Source organism: Barbus barbus (genome assembly GCF_936440315.1).
Source record: "Barbus barbus genome assembly, chromosome: 8".
Taxonomy (NCBI): Eukaryota; Metazoa; Chordata; class Actinopteri; order Cypriniformes; family Cyprinidae; genus Barbus; species Barbus barbus.
Genome location: NC_136736.1, coordinates 4,743,133 through 4,767,141, shown reverse-complemented (window position 1 = coordinate 4,767,141; position 24,009 = coordinate 4,743,133). Strand labels below are relative to the sequence as shown.

The following is a 24,009-nucleotide window of genomic DNA, read 5'->3' as shown; positions in this document are numbered from 1 at the left end:
ATTATTCACCGTGTTGTGAATCTCATTTCATTTTCAGAACAATAATTTTAAGCACTTTCAGATTTTGTGAGCTTCCATATTTTTGTAATCCTCATAACTCTAGTCTTTGAAGCACATTTCAGTGGTCTGCAGGCTTTGTCTGATGGCTGTGCACATTCATAAGCCCATATTTACAGAGTTAGACCACTGTACATACTGAAGTATGGACTCCTATTCCTTGTGAAATCACATATTTCTATAAGTTTGTCTCCTATTCGTAGTGTGAATATTGACTCATTCTTTATTCCAGCTTAACAACCAGCCATTTTAAAGCTACTTTAAGAAAAATTTCTACTTAAGTGAATTTGCAATCTAACTTTAGGACCATTTCACAAACGATTCAATGATTTTTCTGTGCCTTTTCCGTAAACATCTGTTCTTTTTTGATGTGCTCGAGTCATTTTGGTAAGTAACTCAACTTTAGGTTTATAACTGAAGTTTTAAACTGTGACTTGTGCTCGTTTAGTGGTACTAAACTATTTTTGTTCAGATTGTACAGTTCAGTGGTATTCCCTACAATGCATAGAGCAAAGTCCAGATATTTGTTTTGTTATTTATATAATGTACGTGATGGACCGTTAACTCTGTGGTATATGTTATTATATATATTATATTTAAATACATATTTTAAGTCTCCTAATTAAAGCGGAAATGTGAAATTTCATTCATTCATCCACTGATATGATTGTAATTGCAGGCATTCTGCTGTAACTGTAAAACCTAAAGCTTTTAATTGGAAAGGCTTCTGTCGTAATCTCTGATTTCCAGTGATTTTTATTTATACATGTGACCTCAACAAGTCGTTATCTTTGTTCACGTCTGCAGGACTGGTTCATATTTTGATGCTGTTTTTTGATTGATTGATTTCTGCATTAACACTTGTCATATTCATTCAGCATTTAATCTCATTTTAGACTTTTAACAGCCGTTTTCCTTTAATGTCTTCCTCTTTAAGGTCCAAAAGCACATCCAGTACGATAGGGGTCTTTTTTCATATGTACTATTCTTCAATTAATATGTTTCTGTCCGAATGTATTATATTCAGTGTTAATACAACTGTGGATGGATCTTGCCCAGAACAATCTGTAAAACAACTGCTGCTCTATCTGGACCTAACTTTGCTTTATTGATATGCAGATTATTGTGAAGTATAATGCAGCTGTGAATAAATTTTCACCAGAAACATCTCTGTTGGATAAGCATGATTTATGTTTGCTGTTTATTTGTTGTCTGATCTACTTTATAAGGGGTCATCAAAAGGCTTGTTTCAGCAAATTTCTCTTTATTTGATTATTAAACATATTTTGTGTCCCACTAAATGTAATACAGGAAAATGTTCAGTGGAGGTTTAAACCCCGGTTCCTGTCTCCAAATCCCTCCCTCCGCTCCATCTATATAAAATGTCTGCTTCACCGCCTCAAGCAGTCAGATCTGAATTTTTTTCCCCATCTGATACTCCTGAGAAGAGCTTAAACCCCAGACTTCCAGCGGTCACTGCAGCAACGCGAGGAAGTAAGCATCTTTCTCTAATGTTTCACCTATGTTCTATTAATACTGTAAATCGAAGCTTATGCAATAGTTATTTTAGTGCAGCACTAAAAATATTTTTTTTTTTTGCACCTGCATACAAATGAAGCATATTTCTTCTCTTTTTTTTTTATATTGCGTCTGTCTTCTAAGGGAGAAAAACTGTCAAAAGATGACAGATAATGCTGTCTTTGAGCATGATCAAATCACTGAGGAGACGGGCAGAAATGGGATGTCTGGGTCAAATGTCATCGCCATGGAACTCATAAAGAAGCAACATGGAGCTACTGTCAGTTTCCACAGCATCCGTTATAGAGTGGAGCAGACGAGCGGACCCATCTGCAGGAGGACAACACTCCATAAAGAGATTCTGGTGGACCTCAAGTGAGCCAATATGACACAGACAAAATGATTAATGATTAGGACTCATTTACTCTCTTCAATATGTCAGGTTCATTTTCCATCGGAGCTTTTCAGCATCTTTTTCAGTTGAGCTTCTGATGTTTTTAAAACCTTTTTTTACGTAATTATATTAGTTCAATTCAAGTATTCAATAACATAAGAATGTTAAAATATTCTCTTTTTGCATCATTGAAATTTAAAAAAAGGTTATCCTATGACATCATAAGAACTTTATCTCTATGGCAACATAGGAATTCAAAAAGGTTCTTCTATGACATCAAAAGACCTTCTATGAAAACATAGGAATTTATAAAAGTTCTCCAATGGCAGTAGTAGCATTGTCCTGCTTTCATTAATTTTAACTATTTTATTGACAACCTAGTTCAAAAATAAATTTGCCATGTACGTGTTAAAGAACGTGTTACGTATATACTATATTTTATATAAATACTACAGATATATTTGCCTCACAAGACCAATTTTCAACCCAAAACTGGGTTAAAAAAACCCAACGTCCTACCCAGCAGCTTCAACCCAGCGTTTTTTAGAGTGTATGAATAGGAGTCCTTGGCATAAAAAATAAAAACATAAAACTTTGTACAGTGGCATCTATGGATCTTAAAATATTTCTTATGGCCTCACAGAAACAGAGAAAATGCTCCTTTGTCATATGAAGCATACAGAAGGTCTCTTGTGGCATCAATATATTCTCCTGTGGCATGAGGCTGTATAAAACATTTTTACCTTTACATGTGCTGCGTAACATGTGTTCACCAGAACAATGGAGAGCAGAAAACCAAAATGCTGAAGACATTAAATGAGCTTGACATTTCCCAGAGCAAAGAGCATAGTTTCTTCGGACTTTCTTCTCTATAGTGTTAGTGTCAATTATATGATATTATGAATGGGTTTGTGAGTCTAATCTCTTGATCTCTTGGCTTACAAACCACCAGGGTTAAATGCGGTCAAGTGTGATCTTGACCTATTAAAAGACTTGGTTAAACTGAGGGTCTCAGCTTCACCTAGATGACCTAGTTTTAACAGTATTATTGTTTGATAAGCATTTCAATCTATTAAATGTTTCGTCAGAAATGCAGTGGCATTCAGATTCATTGATTAGATGAGCAGCATTTGCTCATGGCACTCTACTTTTATACGGTGCAATAAGTGTCTCATTTTTTCCAGCGCCTGATGAATTCCATTGCAAGTGACATGAACATAATCTCATTTTTATCTCCCTTTTTAGTGGGATCATGAGACCTGGTTTAAATGCTATTTTGGGTCCTACGGGAAGTGGCAAATCTTCGTGAGTACCTATTTGACTTCTACACATCTTAATAAGATATCAGTGCCAAATGGATTCCGGATTTATTTAACAAGCTTTTGGAGTATCTCTCCTGACAGTTTCCTCCGGTAACGCGGAATCAATTAGATGAATGCTAATGAAACATTACTATCATCCTGAAATGAAGTCCTCTTCTCTCTCTCTCTTTCAGTTTTTTGGATGTTCTCGCAGCCCGGAAGGATCTTGCAGGTCTTTCTGGTGAAGTTCTCATCAATGGAGCCCTACAGCCACCTAATTTCAAATGTCTTTCTGGTTATGTTGTCCAGGTACAATGCATGATCACTATTCGCTTATAAGGTGTAGGACAGTATATTGAGATTCTGAATTAAGTTTTCTCGCTGACCATATCAATACATTATCTACAACATTTGTGTCTATGTGTTAAGGATGACATAGTGATGGGGACTCTGTCGGTGAGAGAAAACCTCTGTTTCTCAGCCGCGCTACGTTTGTCCTCCCAAATCAGTCCAAGAGAGAAAGAGGAGCGAGTGAACCACCTCATCTCAGAGCTGGGCCTCAACAAAGTCGCTGATGCAAAGGTGAAATAGTATATATAATATATTTAGTAGCATATATCAATTCTGTAATTGGTCTTCATATTATTCACCATTTTTAATCATCCTTTTGGAATGCATTCTAACATGTAACTTGATATTTCATGTCAGATATTACACAGAACCTCACTAGTATCCCATTATAAAGGATATAAACCATAAGAGTATGTCTGCACAGGTGGGCACGCAGCTGATCCGAGGTATCTCAGGTGGTGAGAGGAAGAGGACCAGTATTGGGATGGAGCTGATCATAGACCCCTCTGTGCTGTTTTTGGACGAGCCCACCACTGGTCTGGACGCTAGTACGGCTTATTCTGTGCTCCTGCTGCTGAAGAGGTCTGTATATTTATATACAGACATTGTAAAAATAAATTAGTATAATCAAGCAGCCACTGGTTTAGCTTCAGTTTTCAGTATCCATTTCTGAGATATGGAAGTTATCATATAAACTACCATTCAAAAGTTTGGGGTCAGTTCGATATTTTTTTTTTTTTTCCCTTTTATAATGTTTTAGAAAAAAGTATATTCTGCTTACCAAGGCTTCATTTTATCCAAAATACAGTAAAAACTTTATTACGATTTTAAAAAATGTATTAAAACTTCCTATATATTTAATATATTTCCTATATATTTAATACATTTTAATATATTTAAGATGTAATTTATTCCTGTGATGCAAAGCTGAATTTTCAGCATCTTCAGTGTCACATGATCATTCAGAAATCTGTTTAATATGCTGATATTATTAATGCTCAGCTGAGATGAACCATGATGCATTTTTTTTCAGGATTCTCTGAAAAATAGAAAGTCCAAAAGAACAGCGTTTATTTGAAATTAAGGTTACACTTTATTTTAGGGTGTTCTTGTTACAGTGTAATTATACATTTAAGTACTGAGTAATATTAATTAACATTAACGTGCAATTACTATATGGTTAGGATTCGGGTTTGGTTTAGGGTTACTTGCATGTAATTATGCATAATTTGTTATTATAATAGTAAGTACATGTAACGTTCAACAAGGACACCTTAAAATAAAGTGTTACCGAAATTAATTATAATTAAATATTCATTTCCGAAGTTACTTTCCTTAAAGTAGTGATGTCAAACAATTCATCGCGATTAATCGCATCCAAAATAAGTTTTTTTTTCACATAATATATGGATGTGTACTCTGTGTATATTTACAGTTGAAATCAAAACTTTGCATACACCTTTCAGAATCTGCAAAATGTTAATTATTTTACCAAAATAAGAGGGATCATACAAAATGCATGTTATTGTTTATTTAGTACTGACCTGAATAAGATATTTCACATAAAAGATGTTTACATACAGTCCATAAGAGAAAATAGTTGAATTTATAAAAATGACCCCGTTCAAAAGTTTACATACACTTGATTCTTAATACTGTGTTGTTACCTGAACGATCCAAAGCTGTTTTCTTTTGTTTAGTGATAGTTGTTCATGAGTCCCTTGTTTGTCCTGAACAGTTAAACTGCCTGCTGTTCTTCAGAAAAATCCTCCAGGTCCTACAAATTCTTTGGTTTTCCAGCATTTTTGTGTATTTGAACCCTTTCCAACAATGACTGTATGATTTTGAGATCCATCTTTCCACACTGAGGACAACTTAGGGACTCATATACAACTATTACAGAAGGTTCAAGCACTCACTGATGCTCCAGAAGGAAAAACCATGCATTAAGAGGTGGGGCGTGAAAACTTTTTGAATTTGAAGATCAAGGTAAATTTAACTTAATTTGTCTTCTGGAAAACATGTAAGTATCTTCTGTAGCTTCTGAAGGGCAGTACTAAATGAAAAAATATGATATTCAGGCAAAACAAGAAAAATTTACTCATTTTCATTCTGTTCAAAAGTTTTCACGCCCAGGCTCTTAATACATGTTTGTTTTCAGAATGGCCGGTCAGGGACGCACCATCATCATGTCTATTCATCAGCCGCGATACTCCATTTACCGGCTCTTCGACAGCCTCACCCTGCTGGCCAATGGCAAACAAGTTTATCACGGACCCGCTCAAGATGCTCTAGACTACTTTGCCAACACTGGTAGAATGATTTACAGATACAATGACTGAAATCTCTGAAATGTTCTAATCTGTTTCTAATGTTATTAGTTCAAAGAGCTGACCTGTCATGTGTCAAAAGATGTGAATGCTTTACAGAAACACAATATTTTAAATACTAATATTTCTTGTCTTAATGGTGTTTTTCCAAATGATATTGTAGGATATGCTTGTGAAGCTCATAATAACCCGGCTGATTTCTTCTTGGACATCATTAACGGCAGCTCCGCAGCTGTCAGCATGACAAAGATTCAGAATAATGGAGGTGCTTTGTTATATTTCTATTTAAATGGATTTAGAGGAGCCAGATTTGCTTGTTAAATGATTTCCTCGTCAGATATGTAATGTAAAACATGCCAACAAATGCCAATAACACGTCTTGCTTCTAGTTAAAAGGCATTTACAAAGCATTTAGAAAAAATAGTAAAAGAAATAAGCTGTTGGGTTCATATATTATTAGTGTTGTCAACAATTTGTCTTCAGCAGTGTAGATTACGAATTGTGTATCACTTAAATGAACTTACACATTATGTGTAATACTGTTGGCAGATTTAGAGTTTGAAGTGGCTGCCGTCAGCCAGCAGTCTATTGAGGATCAGCTGGTGGAGAAGTACAAAAGCTGCAGTTATGCGCGGAGCATCAAAGCTGAGCTAGAGCGCATCACCCGGGTCACAGACAACAACATCAGAGCCAAGTGTCATACCATCACCTACAACAGCTCGTTCTTCCACCAGCTCCGCTGGGTGTTGTGGAGAACCTTCTGGAATCTAATGCTGAACCCACAGACTTCAGTAGCACAGGTACAGTACCACTGTTTATATGGCTAAGGTTCTCCTTTGATCTGTCTATCCATCTGACCTTCCTCTAAACTGTTTACATTTTCATTTGCAAGCATTAATGCAATAATGTTAATGTTTGTTAATAGTGAGAACTGGACCTTTAAATATAGTTTGACCATAATTCCTTCTTTTGCAATGTAACCAGCTCATGTTTTCATGAGATTCAAGCATTCATCTTAAGGAATGTAGGGACAGATTACACTTTAGATCCATTCCCTCCCTCCCAACCCCCATCCCGCTCCAGATTTTCCTCAAAAGAGACTTTCTGGAGACTTAGATGCTCATTAACCACCAAATACCATCAGAGCAGCCCTCCATTTACAAATTATTAGAAGTTGATTGCTCTTAGAGACTTTCGACTAATTTCTCGAAGTCAAAGCTAAGCGGATTTGGTAACTGTTGTGATCTGGGTCTCCCCGCCTTCTGACCATGCAGTGTGGAGAAATAACAGAATGGCGTCTATCAGATCATCACCTGACTGGAGTTAGTTGAGCGCTGGCACCTCGACATCAGGAGTGAAGAGTGGTTTATCATCCACAGCTCTGCTGTATTTGCTTAGCCTTTTATCCTGGGAACAACTTGCTCAGAAACTCATAAGCTGTCAAGAGATTATTGTCAAACTCGCTTGCTGTCACTCCTTCTGCCTATTACCTTTGAGTAAATGATCATGCTCAGCCATTTATGTGTGGATGCCAAGATGTTCAATTTGTGCAAGTGGTTCATTTGATTTGCTAGTAGTTATTTCCTATGCATTTGCTTGACGTATTTCTATATTTACCTTCAAAATAATATCTTAACGAAAGTGTTCGCGTGTCAATTTTAAAGCACACTGCTTGAATTACGATCTTTATTTTTGGCAGCTGGCTGTTACGACCCTCATGGCTGCCATTGTTGGTGCAATCTTCTATGGAGTCAAAGATGACCAGAATGGCATACAAAACAGGTGAGATAATCATTAAGTAAATGGAATTGAGTAACTTTATTTTCACACCACTGTATTCCAGGAAGGCCATGCCAAGATTGATCATACTCAACTTGTGAGAGTAATTCAGTGAGCACGCGGAATCATTTTCACACATGAATTGGTCACACGTGCTTCCTTGTTTTTGGTTTTATTAGTTAAATGCAAATGTCACCATTTTCTTTCCAGGTTTGGTGTTTTGTTCTTCATCACAACGAATCAGTGTTTCAGCACGCTCTCGGCTGCCGAACTCTTCATCACCGAGCGCAAACTGTTTATGTAAGTGCTTCAACACCTGTTTGACATTTTAGAAAAGCTCAATAAATATTTGATTTGCTACTAAGGAGTATCAGATGCTGGGGTACTGTATATTTTCAAGCAAATAACCACACATACATAATGAGGAACTGAAAAGAAGTTCTTGCGAGCGATTTTATTTCTATTTTGCATATCCTGGGGTCTCTAAATTATTTGTAATAATTAGTGCTGTCAAACTATTAATCACATTCAAAATAAAAGTTTTTGTTTACAAAATATGTGTATTGTGTATATTTAGTATGTGTATATATAAATACAGACATGCATGTAAGAAAAATATTACATTTATATATTAAATATTTATATATACTATAAATTATTAGAATATAAAGATATACATGTAAACATATGCTGTATGTGTGTGTCTTTTATATAGACATAATAAATATACACAGTACACACACATATATTATGTAAACAAAAAAGTTTATTTTGGATGCGATTAATCGTTTGACAGCGCTAGTAATAATGCAGTGCTGCATAAAAAAACTGTCCCTAATATCAAAAAGCTGCTTTGATGCAGTTTTGGTTCTGCATCTACATTTGGTTCAGCCTTAAACTTGTTTTTAAATATGCCATTAGAGAGTATGTTTTTATTATTATTATTATTATTTTATAATTTATTTTATTATAATTGAAATGTTTATTACAATATATAATAAGTATACAATTTAAAAATTAAAAATACAATTCAAATAAATGAAAATGTAAAGATAATTATATTTTAAATACATTTTAAAATTATATACTGTACATAATTTTACATTTCTATATTTATAATTAACATTATTTCTCTACTTAATCTCTGCGATTCATTCTGTGTAAACACTTTTTTTATATGCATCTTCTGTTCCGCCTCTACAGTGTAAATTAGCATGTTTTTGTTTTTTTTGCAGTCACGAATACACAAGTGGATACTACAGAGTGTCTGTCTACTTCCTGTCTAAGATCCTGTCTGACATCATCACTCAGCGCACAGTCCCCACCATACTCTTCACCTGTGTTGTTTATTTCATGATTGGTAAGTTAAAGAAACAGTGAATGACTTCTTAATTGCTTACTTGAATTGCAAGATCCACCAGTTTTCTGTAAACAGTAATTTAGTTTTAATTTAATGTATCTTTGGATGCATGCTTGCAGTGTTCTAAGATGTTGAAATCTTTGTTTTGCAGGGTTAAAACCCACAGTGGCAGCGTTCTTCATCTTCATGTTGACAGTGATTCTGGTTTCTTGTGCGGCTGCGTCCATGACCATGGCCATCTCAGCCAACCAATCAGTGGTGGCTGTGGCCAACATCTTCATGACCATCAGCTTCATCTTCATGATGGCAAGTTCACATACTTCAGAAAAAGTCATTTTACTGCAGAGAAGGCCTGTTCTTCTAACTTGAATTGCATGTGTGTCTAGATCTTCTCTGGTCTGTTGGTTAACCTGAAGAGCATCATGGACTGGCTGTCCTGGCTGAAGTACCTCAGCATCCCTCGCTACGGGCTCGAGGTATTCTGCTTCTGTCTCTACATCTGAGTGACTAAAAGACTTTCTGTGGAGATAATGTTTTAATGATGGTTGAGGAATGTCTAATTATTTGAACAGGCACTGGAGATAAATGAGTTTGTGGGGCTGAAGTTTTGTGGGAATGTCTCTGCCGTGATGAGCAGCCCTGCTGCTGACATCATGTATGTAAAAATATATGTATATATGAAATATGAACTACCAGTCTTCTAATAAGTTTGGTTTTGCACTTTGAAATATTTATTATTGTGTAGTGTTGGCATGCAAGTAGTGCCACCTAACTATGCCACTTTATCTTACTAATTAGTAGAGTTTCAAAAAGGTGGAAAATTTCCATAAAATTTAGGAAACATTCCAGAAATTTTTGAATTTGTGAAGTTTCAGGAAATTTACCAGAAATTTTCCACCCCTTTGCAACCCTACCCTAGTGAAAAATAAATATACTTAAATGTATTTGAAATACATTTATTTCATGTTAAGTATACTACAAATACATTTTCATATTTATGTAATTAATTGTATTTTTAGTATACTAAACTGGTAAACTTAAAGTCTGCTAAACAACTAATTTTGTACTTAATGCACTTTAATTGTGCGGAAGTAGTGCTGAAGTCCAATTAAAGATATACTTAGTATATTTGATTGTTCTAAAGTGGAACTATTGCAAATATACAGTACTTAAATAATATCAGTCTTTAAATGCAAAATATTTAAAGATCACACAATCCTCATCAAAAGTGGCATTAAAACACATTTTAGACTTAATAAGAAATGTGCATTGTGCACAAGTAGTACGCCAAATAAAGTTGAATTATACTTTTTATATCAGTAAGTCTCGAGTTATCTGTCAGTAAATATGTTAATAGATTTGAACTATACTTAGTATTAAATAAATGTATTTTACATATTACTTTTTTATTAGTTTAAGAACATAATTAGCTAAATCCTGAATTAGTTAAATTTGCTAAATTTCATTCAAATGTTTTGGTGTCCGTATGATGGTAGTGTGTATATATAAGTACAAAAGATTTTTAGTGTAATCTTCGACTACATGATATTTTACAGGTGCACAGGAGAACAGCATCTGACGTTCCAAGGAATCGATTACTCGTCCTGGGGTTTATGGCACAACCACATAGCACTTACAGTCATGACTATGATTTTTCTCATCATCGCTTACATCAAGCTCAGATTCATTCCTAAGTTCTCGTAAATGTTAGCTTTATGAATCATCACACATTAGCACACTCAATTCTGCTGTCTCACAATATCATTTTGTCCTTTACAGTAAGGATGAATGTAGATGGAATAGTTGTGCTGTCTTTCAATACTGATTTCATCCCAAATTCAAGACTGTAAAAGTCATTTTAAAATTGGCAATATTTACAAATACACTGGTCTTACTCAGTTCACATTATTTTTCTGGTAATCAATGTGTCCCTACATTTACTTTCTTTCCTATTCTGTTCAAACGTATCGCATTAGAGGAATAAAATGGAATGTTTCATGTTGATTTGTTAGTGTACTGTTACATCGTAACATTATTAGAATTACCTATACTGAAATGATTTATTAATCAAGTTAAATGACAAAATATTTACATCTCTCTTTCATTGTTCCCTCAGTCACAGGCCTGGTACGACTCGCTCCTTCATAATCCGTGTAACTGGTCTTAATGTGACCTAATCCACAGCCAGCAAACATCAATGAGAGAACTGAAGAACACTGTTTGCTGTGCTAAAAGCACGGATAAAAGCTAGTAAACTTTGTGACTCTGCTGATAACTTCACAATATCCCTATTGTACATATCTTACAGTTGCTTTGTTAGAGGGCATTATGACTGGGATCAAGCCAAATAATGAGCACGAGTCTGAACGGATTTTATTTTCAATGACTGTCATATTAAACTGTAAAAGAATTTGCCAACTACAGAGGTAGCATAAAGAGTTACAGAGGAAATTGCACAAAAAAAAAAAATACGAAGTTTTATTACGAAGTGTAATTTCTGCTTCTTTAGCAGCAACACATCTGCCACATTTGACAGAAATGACTACCTGTTTATTACCGTATATATATTTGACCTCTGAAAACAATTATTTTTCAGTTTGTTGATGCTAGTTGTGCAGAAACTATACACTTTATATTTAGGGAATCATGAAAAGCTCTGTAAATCCTACCTTAAGACATACACGTGGGTTTCCCATGAAATCAGATGCACTCCAAATCGAAGTTTGTTTAAAATGCAAAAAGTATCAAAATGATTTAAGAATCATAATTATTTAAAATAAATTTAAGTATATATGTTTAACAAAACATGCCACACTTGTACTAAAACAGAACTGCAAAATATGCAAAGCAAGCCACAAACTGAGTGAAAATTGCACCAAAGCTCATTACCAAATACATAGTTTATATATAAAGCTTTGTGTGACCACCTTCATTGTTTGAAAATGATGAATGTTAACTTTTCACGTGAGAGATGCATTATAAGGTATGATAGCTATTTTATCATATAAAGATACTGATCCTTGTTGAACATTATTTCCTTCATTACATTCATTACTGTAAGCTTTCCATCTGGTTTCTTCATTACTGATGAAAATGGACTTTAATACTGTAGGGTAGTGAAAGCATAATGCATATCTAATATATACTGCATTTCAACCACACTGTAAGCAGTGCATTCAACCATAGCAGGATACAGTACAAAAAATGTGATTTATGATATACTTTTTCCAAGCCATTTTTACAATGACTTCTAACCAAATGGCGATTTTTAGTGACTATAAGGTTCACATACAGCAGATGTATTCATTTTATTTATTTTTGCTTAGATGCCGTTACTAATGTAATGAAAATGGTTTAAGAGAAATTTTGGGATCAATGCATACTGTAAATTAGTTCTAGCTAAATAGAAGTAATCATAGTTAAGATTGCTGGAAAAAGCAATATTTCAATTTCAAAATGCATTTAAATGTACCTGGTTAATACATGTTAATACAGGCTAATCAAAGCTAAGCTGCCACTGACTGACCCTAAAATCTCATTTGTTTTATTAGCATATCCACAAAAATGTATTTTTATTAAGTAATTATGAAACCGTGTTTTAGAACTTCCTTGTCACAACTAAACATTTATCTTAATTTTTGCATTATAAAGCCCCAGTTAACTTTAATATAAAGAAACCCAAATAAATAGCTTTTTGCAGGACTATTTAACTCTGCTGCTGTGGCTTTAGGGCAGACCTCTGTTTAAAGGGGTTATATGATGCCCCAAGTTGATATTATTTTTTAGGGTCTTAATAAAAAGTCTGTAACATAGTTTGGTTAAAATGTCTCATTGGTAGTGTAAAAAAACACCTTTTACCCTGTCAAAAACAGCTCTTTTCAGAGCAAGCCGTATTGTGTCATTCTCCTTTAAATGCTAATGAGCTCTGCTGACCCTGTCCAGTGTTGCCAAATTGGGCGGTTTTGAATTTGATTGTGCGGGTAAATATTGACTTGGGCGGGTGGACAAAATTTGGGGTCAGTTTGGTGGTTTTCAAACATATAAATTGTATTGGCTAATTGGTTAACATACAAGCCCAAGTGTGCATATACAGCATCCAATCAGTCATCACGACGTGACTAAACACACACACACACACACTGCAAAGAGACTGGTGCTGATGTTGACGTCACGGCCGCACTTTAAGCCAATCACTAGGGATCCGTAGACTGACGTGATGATTCATGAGTGATGGGTTTTTAGCGTGATACCTGATCTGATTTTGAATGTATAACTGTATACGTGATCATAATGCCTAAATATAAGTTACGTGGTAAGGAATGGAAAGCGTTTTAACTCTCAAAACGTAAATTACATCTGTTGAGAGAGAGATGACACGAAGGCTATATCACTGCAACTCCGAAATAATAAAAGATTATTCAGTCAAGATCTATTTATATCTATACGATCCTGTCTTTTATCTTTTAAACGGTCCAGATTGGTATATCATTGAAAGCTGCTGGACTTGTTAGTTTTGACTGTGCAAAGTTCTGTATTATGTTCAATATGAACTTCATGAAAGACTTCCTCTAGTTCTGTGTGAAACTATGTAGATCGAGGGCGCATTCCCTTCAGAACCAAACCTAATCCTCTTCAGTGGCTCAGATGTCGGGAGTAAATGACGACTGCTATGTTCATTATTACATCCAACAACAAAACACCTCAATCGCTTAGGAGTCATTCTTGTCTACATCCGCTCTGGCGGTGAAACAACTGATGGGAGCTCACTCAGGGCGGGTCTGAGGTAAGACACCAGTGCAGTCTGTGCTAAAATGCTACTTCGTGGAAGCAGCCTTTGTCCATGTGACGTCACACAGACAGGCATCTGAGATCGGCTAGATTTGAGAAAGGGGTAAAGATTTTAGTAGATTAAAAAAAACAAACACTGGGTGGATTTTTATCATTATAGGGTGGTTGTGTACACACACCGCCAACACATTTCAGTTCAAACAACTTGTAAAAGTGCATTATATGACCCTTTTAAGTACATTTTTGACACCAGACGTGGCACTGGAGACTTGTGGACTTCATGATCTCCTTCACATGTGGGCGGCCACACTGGTCGCACCATCTGGGCCCTCGTTGGACAGCGAGGAGGGTGAGCAGGAACTGCGGGGGCGGAGCTGAGCAGATGGGATGATGGGAGTGGCCTGATGGTGGCTCACCTGTGACATGGTGTCATCAGACTCCCAGCGCTCCAGTTCTTCTCTTACCAGCCTGTCCATTTGCTCTCGGTGCAGATCTGGATCTCGGCCCATCCTCTCGTCCTGAGAGAATCAAATTATATTTCTTAATGTATGCTACAATACTTTGGTCTGATCCACAATTAAACATAAAATGACTAAAGCTGTGACCCAAAACCTACAGTCTTGAAAGCATTTTTTGGCAATCACAAGCACAATCTCCATGTCCTGACAAATAATTTGTCTAAAAGCAAAACTGCAACTTGACAGTAATATATTGTATATATATATATATGATTACACTTCTATTTAGTAGTAAATGATGTTGGAATGTTCTAAATATTTTTTTTATCAATTATTTTTTCAAAGTAAATAGTAATTTAACTAATAAAGTGAAATATATTTAAAAAATATATAAATTATAAAAAATGTACACTACATGGCAAAAGTTTGGAAAAAAACTAAATTTTAAATATATTCAAATAGAAAACACTTATTTTAAATTGTAATAATTTCACACTAGTTTTTTACTCTATTGCTAATCGAATAAATGCAGCCTGATGAGCATAAGTGACTTCTTTCAAAAACATTGATTCATTTTAATTATTCAAGACTGACTGGTGTGTATAATGTATTAAAAAATATATAATGCACACAAATTTGTAAAGTTAAACTTTTTTTTATCATCACCTCCATGAATCCATCCAGGATCCGTCCAAGCACATCTCTCCTCTTCATCTTGGCTCTCTCCATGGCCTCTAACTTCACAATAACGGCGTCAATCTTAGACACGATGCTGCCGATGGAGTGCTCCATGCGGTCCACTCGACGCACAAGTCTGATGGGCCACAACAAATACAAAAAACATTTTATTTAGAGCTCTAGCACTCAATATAAAGTGAAAATGTAATCCTAGCTAAAAGATATTGAGTGACGGGTGATGTTTACACTTGGAATTCCTCGTATGACACGCCCCCTGAGCTGCTGCCACGGCGACGAGAGCTGTGTCCACTGTCCTCATCATCGTCCTCCTCAGAGTCGTCCTGGCTGCGCGAGAAGCTCCGCCCACTCACTGGCCTGGGCAGCGTACTGTGCTCCAGATCCAAGTCCTCCTGGCGAGTGTTCATGAGATACTAAGCATCCGTTACAGCGTAATTTAGCAATTTGCTTCTTTATTTTACATGATTTAAATGTTTTTTTTTTTTTTATAGCTCTGAAGGTCATGGGTTCGATTCCCCAGGAAAACATTGAATGCAATGTAAATTGCTTTGGATAAAAGTGTCTGCCACATGCAAAAACAAAACCGTTTATGCAACATCCTGTAGCATTAGTTTTTCACTCACTCTCTCTTTCTCCAGGTCATCTCTCATTTGCTGGTGCTCGTGTTCGGTCAGTTCCTGATCTCCGTCAAGGTCATACTTGGCAAAAATGGCTTCAATCTCAGCATCCGAATGGCCCTTTCTGTGTACAAATGCATATAAAACAGTTCACACTGATAGTTGCAAGGGTTTCATCTTTATCATAGAGTGGGGGTAAATGTTTCTTACCCTCTGAGGTCCTGCCGGAGCTCATCAAAGCTGAGTTTGCCTGCAGCCTGGTGTAAACTGTCTGGGATGTCATTGATGGAGGTTTTCTTCAGCTTGAGTTTGACCATCGCTCTGTTGTAGCCCTTCTTGATGAGGTCTGTGATCTCCATCTCCGACCTCTGCTGGGCCATGTCAGCTTTCACCTCAGAGTAAGTGTCATTGATGATGGCCAAGAACATATTCTGAACAAAACAAAAGGCCCAGTAAAACATTAGTGTTTTTAAATTTAAGATCGATTGATTCATGTTCCTCTTGTTGTGTTTACCAGTAGAATCATGAAGATGAAGAACACAAAGGTGGTGAAGTAAATCGGCCCCAACACGCTGTCGGCCTCCTCGATTTCTGAGAAGTCAAAATCTCCCAGAATGATCCGGAACTGTGTGAAACTGTGAGCAACAGAAACCACCAACATTAATAATATTCATAAAGTATGAAGATATTTCAAAAACAAAATGTCTTAAAGGGACAGTTCACCCCAAAATTTGAATTCTGTCATCATTTACAAGCTGTTCTAAACATGTATGAGTTTATTTCTTCTGTTGAACACAAAAGATATTTGGAAGAATGTGGGTATTCAAACAGTCGCTGTTCCACATTGACTTCCATTGCATTTTTTTCCGTATTAAAAGCTTGATGGTGAGTAAATAATAACAGAATTTTCATTTTGGGTGGACTATTCCTTTCAAAGTACTAACTAAATGTATTGATTTATAATTAAATTATTACATCTACATAATTACAAACTGTAATTACAGGCTGCTCCATAACTTATTTACATGATAAATACATTTTATTTAATGTACGTAAAACGGCTACTACTACGTACTTCATTAGGTAATTACTCTGTATTATGACACCTTAAAATAAAGTGCTACCTATTATTTATATAACACTAAATTCTAAGCATGTATTTGGTTATTTAGATGCCTCCAAAACCCACATGCAGGCCTGGAAGGTGCTGAAGTCGTTGACTTGAGTTCCAAACACTAAATACGCCAGCTGAGCGTAGGCCAGGAATACGATGAAAAACATGATAGCGAAGCCCATCAGGTCCTTGGCACAGCGTGACATGGTGGTGGACAGCTGATTCATGGTCTTGTTGAAATTAATAAACTTAAAAAGCTGTGGGGAAAGCAAGATGGCTGTATTTTGATGAAACAACAACTAAAAATAGTTTTTGCATGTCAAATATTGAGACGAGACCTCACCTTCACCCATGAGAGGAAGACGATGACGGCAGCCAGGTTGTTGAAGTGAACCTGAAGGCGAGCAAGAGGCTCAAAGTTGGGGTATGTGCTGTGGTTCTCCAGCAGGAAGTGAAGTCTATGACTGACCGCTGACGTTCTGCAGATGTTCATAATGATGGCTGGAACGCTGAGCTGTGACAGTGATGAACAAGATGAACAAAGACCAAAGGTATCATAGTCAGTAGCACAAACGACATCGGCTGGAGTGAGCCGTGACTCATAATCTATAATAATGCACTTTGACCTACTGCGACAATGAGAACATCCAAGCAGTTCCACAGGCTCTTGAAGTAACGCAAACGATGCAGGCGGATCTCTAGAACTTCCTCCACCAGGTAATACAGCACAAAGAGGCAGAAGGCCACTTCACACATCCCCACAAAGTAGTCCCAGCTGGAGACGTACCGGATAAGACGCACCGTCTGGAACTGCCAGGAGGTCAAAGCGCCCCCCGTGGCTGGAAACTCCACCAGTAACCTAAAGCAAAGCAGTCAGTGACAAATCTTTGAGGAAACATTGTATATTGAGTCAAGAAGAGTAAAGCATGGATGCTAAAGTTATGCTATATTTTATTACATATTTAAAATGAACAAATCCCTACACGTGACATGCATAAAAAAAAAAACATCATGGCCACAAATTAAGAATTGACAATTTAATAATTAGCTCTTTTGTTTTGAGTAAACTGTATAGTCATTTTGTACTAGTTTATTCTCATAATTTGGTCATTTGTTCCCTCTTTTCAGTTAAGCTGTGGCTTGAATTTAACTAAAATGAGGAAACAAATTAATAAGTTGTGGTAACAAATTCGTAATAAGTGGCACTAATGTCTTTTGCTTTCCTCTGCATGTCATGTCCAAGGCTCCGTAAAATGTACTTATGTAAATTAAAACAGTTTTACATTTAAATATTCATTTTAATTATTTTATTTTAATATTAATATATTTATAGTTTAAAAAGAGTGTGCAAATGGTGGGCAAATTACACCATCACAAATGCTAAACTTTAATCCTAAAAATGTTCTTAAACTTAAATTTCTTTTTTTTTTAAAGTACAAATATAAAAAGTTATACTTTATAAGTAAAAAGTACAGAAGTGCTTGATATTTTAAATGGAGTCTATATGTTAAAAGTGGAAGAATGTTAAACCTACGCTAGGCTATATTTTATTATTAGTGCTGTCAAACGATTAATCGCATCCAAATTAAAAGTTTTTGTTTACATAATATATGTTTGTATACTGTATATATTTATTATGTATATATAAATACACACACAGTATGATTTGAAAATATTTACATGTATAAATTTATATTATATATAAATAGATTTAATATATAAACATAACATATTTTTCTTAAATATATACATGTATGTGTGTGTATTTATATATATATATATATATATATATACATAATAAATATACACAGTACATACACATATATTATGTAAACAAAAACTTTTATTTTGGATGCGATTAATTGCGATTAATCGTTTGACGGCACTATTTATTATATAAAATGCCTATTTAAAATGTAGTTATTTACATGTTCATTTTCATTTAAATAGTCATTTAAATGATATATTAACATTAAACAAATGCAAACAAGAAAACAATCATAGTTCAGTACTCAATCCATCATGAAACCTTAACTATTAATGGATAATTTTCAAACTTCGTAATCGTAAAAAATATTTTTTTAAGTACAAGTATAAAAAGTTTACAAAAAAGCTTGATAGTTTAAATGGAGTCTGTATGTTAAAGGTTTGGGCAGAATAAATTGCAAAAATGTAATACTTGGTATTCTTGGTTTAATCATTTTTATAGTAACAATCCAAAATGGGCATTAGATCTAATGCACTTGTAACACAGCTTTAGTTCATTACCTGACAACACAAAACAGGTTAACGTTGCCATTGTAGATGGAGAAGTCCAGGAACACTGCTCTGGTGCCACGGTCCAACCAGAGGTTGTTTTTTAACTCCTGCAGCTGATTGGCTGACTTCTCTCGAGTGCGTGACAGGTCCTGGTAGTATCCTCCACCACCATACGTCGACACTTGACCCCAGTAGCTGCTCCCACCCAGCCTGCTCTCCTCAGAGTACCTCCACCTGACAAATAAACGGGATGACAAACCTGTTTAAGACCAAAGATCAGTCACTATTTTATTATTCAAAATATGTGTACTTTTACATACGCTGTCCCATTCTTCAGTCCGAATGGTGACTTGTCCTCATTGGCGGGAGAATAGACACTGTAGCAGTCGTAAACCTCATCGCGCAGGTCTTCATGGACAGAACAGGACTCATTGAGTACTTTGAGTTGCCGGAGACGTGGGACGCCCAACAGGAGGTTCTCGTAGTAGATCAGACTCTGGTTTTCTGGGAGGCTCTTGTTGTTGTACCAGAACTCCCAGTACATGCCATTAAGAAAAGGGCCTTCTGTGAACTACAGATAATGTTTTCATTAACATCTGTGATGCAATTGGAACTAATATGCATTTTCATACTGTAAAAGAGCATTAAAGTCAGTGGAATAATTACTTTCCAGAAGTCCTCCATGGTTGAAAGAGTCTTGAAGGTCGTCGGTTCTCCACTTGTCAGTGATGTATCCAAGAAGAGTTGGGACATGACTTTGGTGTAGTAGTACATGTTGGTGCTCACCATTCCGTAGGTTACTAAAACAAATAGGCCTATCAATAATGTGTTTCAAACAGAATAACATATTCTGTTTCTGCAGATGGTAGAGCATATCGGAGAGCAGTTAGATGCTCCTAAAATTGTCACTATATACAGTGGGGAAAAAATTTATTTGATCCCCTGCTGATTTTGTACGTTTGCCCACTGACAAAGAAATAATCAGTCTATCATTTTAATGGTAGGTTTATTTGAACAGTGAGAGACAGAATAACAACAAAAAAATCCAGAAAAACGCATTTCAAAAAAGTTATAAATTGATTTGCATTTTAATGAGTGAAATTTGATCCCCTATCAATCAATAAGATTTCTGGCTCCCAGGTGTCTTTTCTACAGGTAAGGAGCTGAGATTAGGGGCACTCTCTTAAAGGGACAGCTCCTAATCTCAGTTTGTTACCTGTATAAAAGACACCTGTCCACAGAAGCAATCAGATTCCAAACTCTCCACCATGGCCAAGACCAAAGAGCTGTCCAAGCATGTCAGGGACAAGATTGTAGATCTACACAAGGCTGGAATGGGCTACAAGACCATCGCCAAGCAGCTTGGTGAGAAGGTGACAACAGTTGGTGCGATTATTCGCAAATGGAAGAAACACAAAATAACTGTCAATCTCCCTCGATCTGGGGCTCCATGCAAGATCTCACCTCGTGGAGTTTCAATGATCATGAGAACGGTGAGGAATCAGCCCAGAACTACACGGGGAGGATCTTGTCAATGATCTCAAGGCAGCTGGGACCATAGTCACCAAGAAAACAATTGGTAACACACTACGCTGTGAGGGACTGAAATCCTGCAGCGCCCGCAAGGTCCCCCTGCTCAAGAAAGCACATGTATAGGCCCGTCTGAAGTTTGCCAATGATTCAGAGGAGAACTGGGTGAAAGTGTTGTGGTCAGATGAGACCAAAATCCAGATCTTTGGCATCAACTCAACTCGCCGTGTTTGGAGGAGGAGGAATGCTGCCTGTGACCCCAAAAACACCATCCCCCACCGTCAAACATGGAGGTGGAAACATTATGCTTTGGGGGTGTTTTTCTGCTAAGGGGACAGAACAACTGCACCGCATCAAAGGGACGATGGACGGGGCCATGTACCGTCAGGGCCAGGGCATTGAAGCCAACCAGGGCATTGAAAATGGGTCGTGGATGGGTATTCCAGCATGACAATGACCCAAAACACATGGCCAAGGCAACAAAGGAGTGGCTCAAGAAGAAGCACATTAAGGTCCTGGAGTGGCCTAGCCTGCAAAGAGGAGTGGGACAAAATCCCTCCTGAGATGTGTGCAAACCTGGTGGCCAACTACAAGAAACATCTGACCTCTGTGATTGCCAACAAGGGTTTTGCCACCAAGTACTAAGTCATGTTTTGCCAAGGGGTCAAATACTTATTTCACTCATTAAAATGCAAATCAATTTAACTTTTTTGAAATGCGTTTTCTGGATTTTTTTGTTTTTATTCTGTCTCTCACTGTTCAAATAAACCTACCATTAAAATTATAGACTGGTCATTTCTTTGTCAGTGGGCAAACTTATGCTGTGCACTTATATTATGGATGCATTTATTTGTGTTCCAGTAGCTCAAGCTGTAAAGCATGGTACAAGCCAATGTCATGGGTTCAATCCCCAAAGGATGCATTAACTGACCAAATATACTGTATATGCAATGTAAGTTGTCTAAAAATCTGAAAACTGTGAAATGCGTAAATGTAAAATGAAAATGCATTTGAGCAGACTCTAAATACTCAAAAAACGTAAATTGTTGCTGTGGTTGTTACGAGGATTAAAGTGCCGGTTATTCCATAAAGATAGACCGGCAGAGCTGGACCAGACCAGGGAAACTGACAATTTGAGCAATATTGTTTCCATTATGACATCTGATTCTCTATGCTGAATGGCAACTCATACTGTAGCAATTAAAATAAAAAAAGCTGTTATACTTTTAAAGTATCATTACGTTTTATGTTCTAAATAAACAGATTCTTAATCTGATGAATATTTTAAGGCCTATTACTCTAACATGTAAGGAAAGGAAATTTATATTAATGTAACATGGTATCCATTAACATATTCAAGCACGAAAATGTCCGATATTCAACTTACATATGCAGAGGGTGACAAGAAAGAGGATGTAGGTGATCATTTCTCGTAGGACAGTTTTCAGATACATCTCTCTGTTACTGTTGCTCTTACCCAAAAGACGGGTCTCCCACAGCACTGAAAAATATCAAGAAATAAATCTTCCATTAATTCACAAAATCATGTTTACTTAGCTATATAATTAGGGACTTCTCACTATTAAGTGAAGTCATACAGACTAACTATTAACCCTAAAATACACCTTTTTTTACCCTTATTTCATAGTGAGGTACTTTAGAAGTTACAAGGAAAACAGTAATATTGTGAAATATTATTGCCTTTTTAAAATGTATTTATATTTATTCCTGTGATGCAAAGCTGAATTTTCAGCATCATTACTCAAGTGTTCAGTTCCACATGACCCTTCAGCAATCATTCTAATATGCTGATTAGCTGCTGAAGAAACTTCTTACTGTCACAGCTGAATACAGTGTGCTGCTTAATATTTTTGTGGAAACCATGATACATGTTGCTTTAGTTAAGCAAATTATAAATAGGACCCCTTTTACATTTTACTTAAGACATTATCTTGGCCCTTTATGAAATGCAACTTTATCAAAAGTGTAACCCATCCTCGCAAGGCTATTACACGTTTTACTATATGTAGCCCTGGAACACAAAACCAGTCTTAAGTCGCTGGGGTAGATTTGTAGCAATAGCCAACAATACACTGTAAGGGTCAAAATTATCCATGAAGATATTTAGTAAATTTCCCACCGTAAATAGTTAATTTTTGAATAGTAATATGCATTGCTAAGGACTTCATTTGGACAACTTTAAGGGTGATTTTCTCAATATTTAGATTTTTTTTGCACCCTCAGATTCCAGATTTTCAAATAGTTGTTTCTCAGCCAAATATTGTCCTGTTCTAACAAACCATGCATCAATGGAAAGCTTATTTATTCAGATTTCAGATAATGTATAAATCTCAATTAAAAAAAGCCCTGGTTTTGTGGTCCAGGGTCAAATATTTGTGTGGGCATTTTCAGTGTAGTGAAACATAACCACAATAATCCTAGCAAAAGTTTCACCTCTCATTTTCTCCAGTATCCTCTTCCCACAGCTGCTGTGTTCTTGTGCTGGTGGAGTTGGATACAGTCCTCTGTTGATCCGCGCACTGATGCTGCTGCTGGACGCCGTGGACACAGACCTCCGGCCGGAGCTCGCCGGGGGCCAGTCCGCTTCCATCATCCCCTCCTCCGGCTCGAATCCTGGGTTATCCCGGCTCCATGCCTGTCTGGAGCTGGAGGTGGGTGGAGAGGGGGTTTCATCGGGCACTCCAAGGCCCACTTCTTCATGATGCATTTTTTCCATCTCGATCCCTTCATACGGCGGAGAGGATGCGGATGCCGCCTGGGCCTGCGGTGCTTGAGGACGGACGCGATTGGAGCTCATCGTGTCGTTTACAGTAACCTAACATAAACATAAGTCTTCATTTTAGTCGCTCTTTAACGATGGGTTATTGGGAAGCTATGTGCAAAGTGATGCCAAAACTCAAAACACTAACGTTAATTCAAAGAGTCTCGAATTTGATTTCTATAAAGTCAAAGTTATCGAATAGTTATTTTTTTCAGCTTTTTAATACTACAAATCCATTTTACGATATTATGCAATAGAAATAAGCGAGAAAATCCGAGTGAAAACTTCATACAACAACACAAAATCACAGAAAGGTATTTGTCTGGAAAAAAGAGACGCTTCGAAAAATAAGAATAGTTTATACTTGCATGTTTTTCTCTGGGTGGCTTCAGTCCAGCTTTTGTGGGAGTTTGGAAAAGCAGTTTTCCAGTCCACCCTCAGCCATCTTGTTCCCAGACTGGAGGAATCCAGTTACACTGACATCAACCTCTGGAAACTTCAACATTACCCTTATTTAGAGCGGCTCCTCCCTTTCTGTCCACCACACTCTCACTAAATATGAGTGAATGTCCAGGTCACCAACTTATTTATCTTTGCTCCTCAGTGGTGAAATCAACTCCCAACACCTGTTAGAACAGTGAACACTCCACCCACATACAAATGAAGTCTCAAAAG

General features: G+C 36.5%; 2 protein-coding genes across 3 annotated transcripts; one reads left to right on the top strand and one right to left on the bottom strand.

The window, feature by feature from the left end:
• Positions 1-1,462: 1,462 nt before the first annotated feature.
• LOC306874352 (broad substrate specificity ATP-binding cassette transporter ABCG2-like) lies at positions 1,463-13,520 on the top strand. The gene is made up of 16 exons (XM_079424319.1): positions 1,463-1,551; positions 1,720-1,950; positions 3,215-3,274; positions 3,465-3,579; positions 3,700-3,852; positions 4,046-4,203; positions 5,783-5,934; positions 6,115-6,216; positions 6,501-6,751; positions 7,651-7,733; positions 7,941-8,030; positions 8,966-9,090; positions 9,242-9,396; positions 9,477-9,566; positions 9,663-9,745; positions 10,647-13,520. The coding sequence occupies exons 2-16, from the start codon at positions 1,739-1,741 to the stop codon at positions 10,792-10,794; spliced, it is 1,977 nt and encodes a 658-aa protein (XP_079280445.1). The 5' UTR covers positions 1,463-1,551; positions 1,720-1,738; the 3' UTR covers positions 10,795-13,520.
• On the bottom strand, positions 11,443-23,809 carry LOC306874351 (polycystin-2-like). 2 transcript variants are annotated; one of them, XM_079424317.1, is made up of 15 exons: positions 23,699-23,809; positions 23,007-23,388; positions 21,940-22,053; positions 19,689-19,822; positions 19,343-19,593; positions 19,032-19,256; positions 17,394-17,622; positions 17,107-17,277; positions 16,839-17,020; positions 16,164-16,284; positions 15,860-16,080; positions 15,656-15,773; positions 15,261-15,424; positions 15,003-15,150; positions 11,443-14,396 (listed from the first exon to the last, which is right to left on the bottom strand). In XM_079424317.1, exons 1-15 carry the CDS (start codon positions 23,702-23,704, stop codon positions 14,169-14,171), a joined length of 2,694 nt encoding a protein of 897 aa, XP_079280443.1. In that variant the 5' UTR covers positions 23,705-23,809; the 3' UTR covers positions 11,443-14,168. The 2 variants fall into 2 exon arrangements, with proteins under 2 accessions (XP_079280443.1, XP_079280444.1); XM_079424318.1 differs by having other exon boundaries at positions 23,703-23,793.
• Between the last annotated feature and the right edge of the window lie 200 nt (positions 23,810-24,009).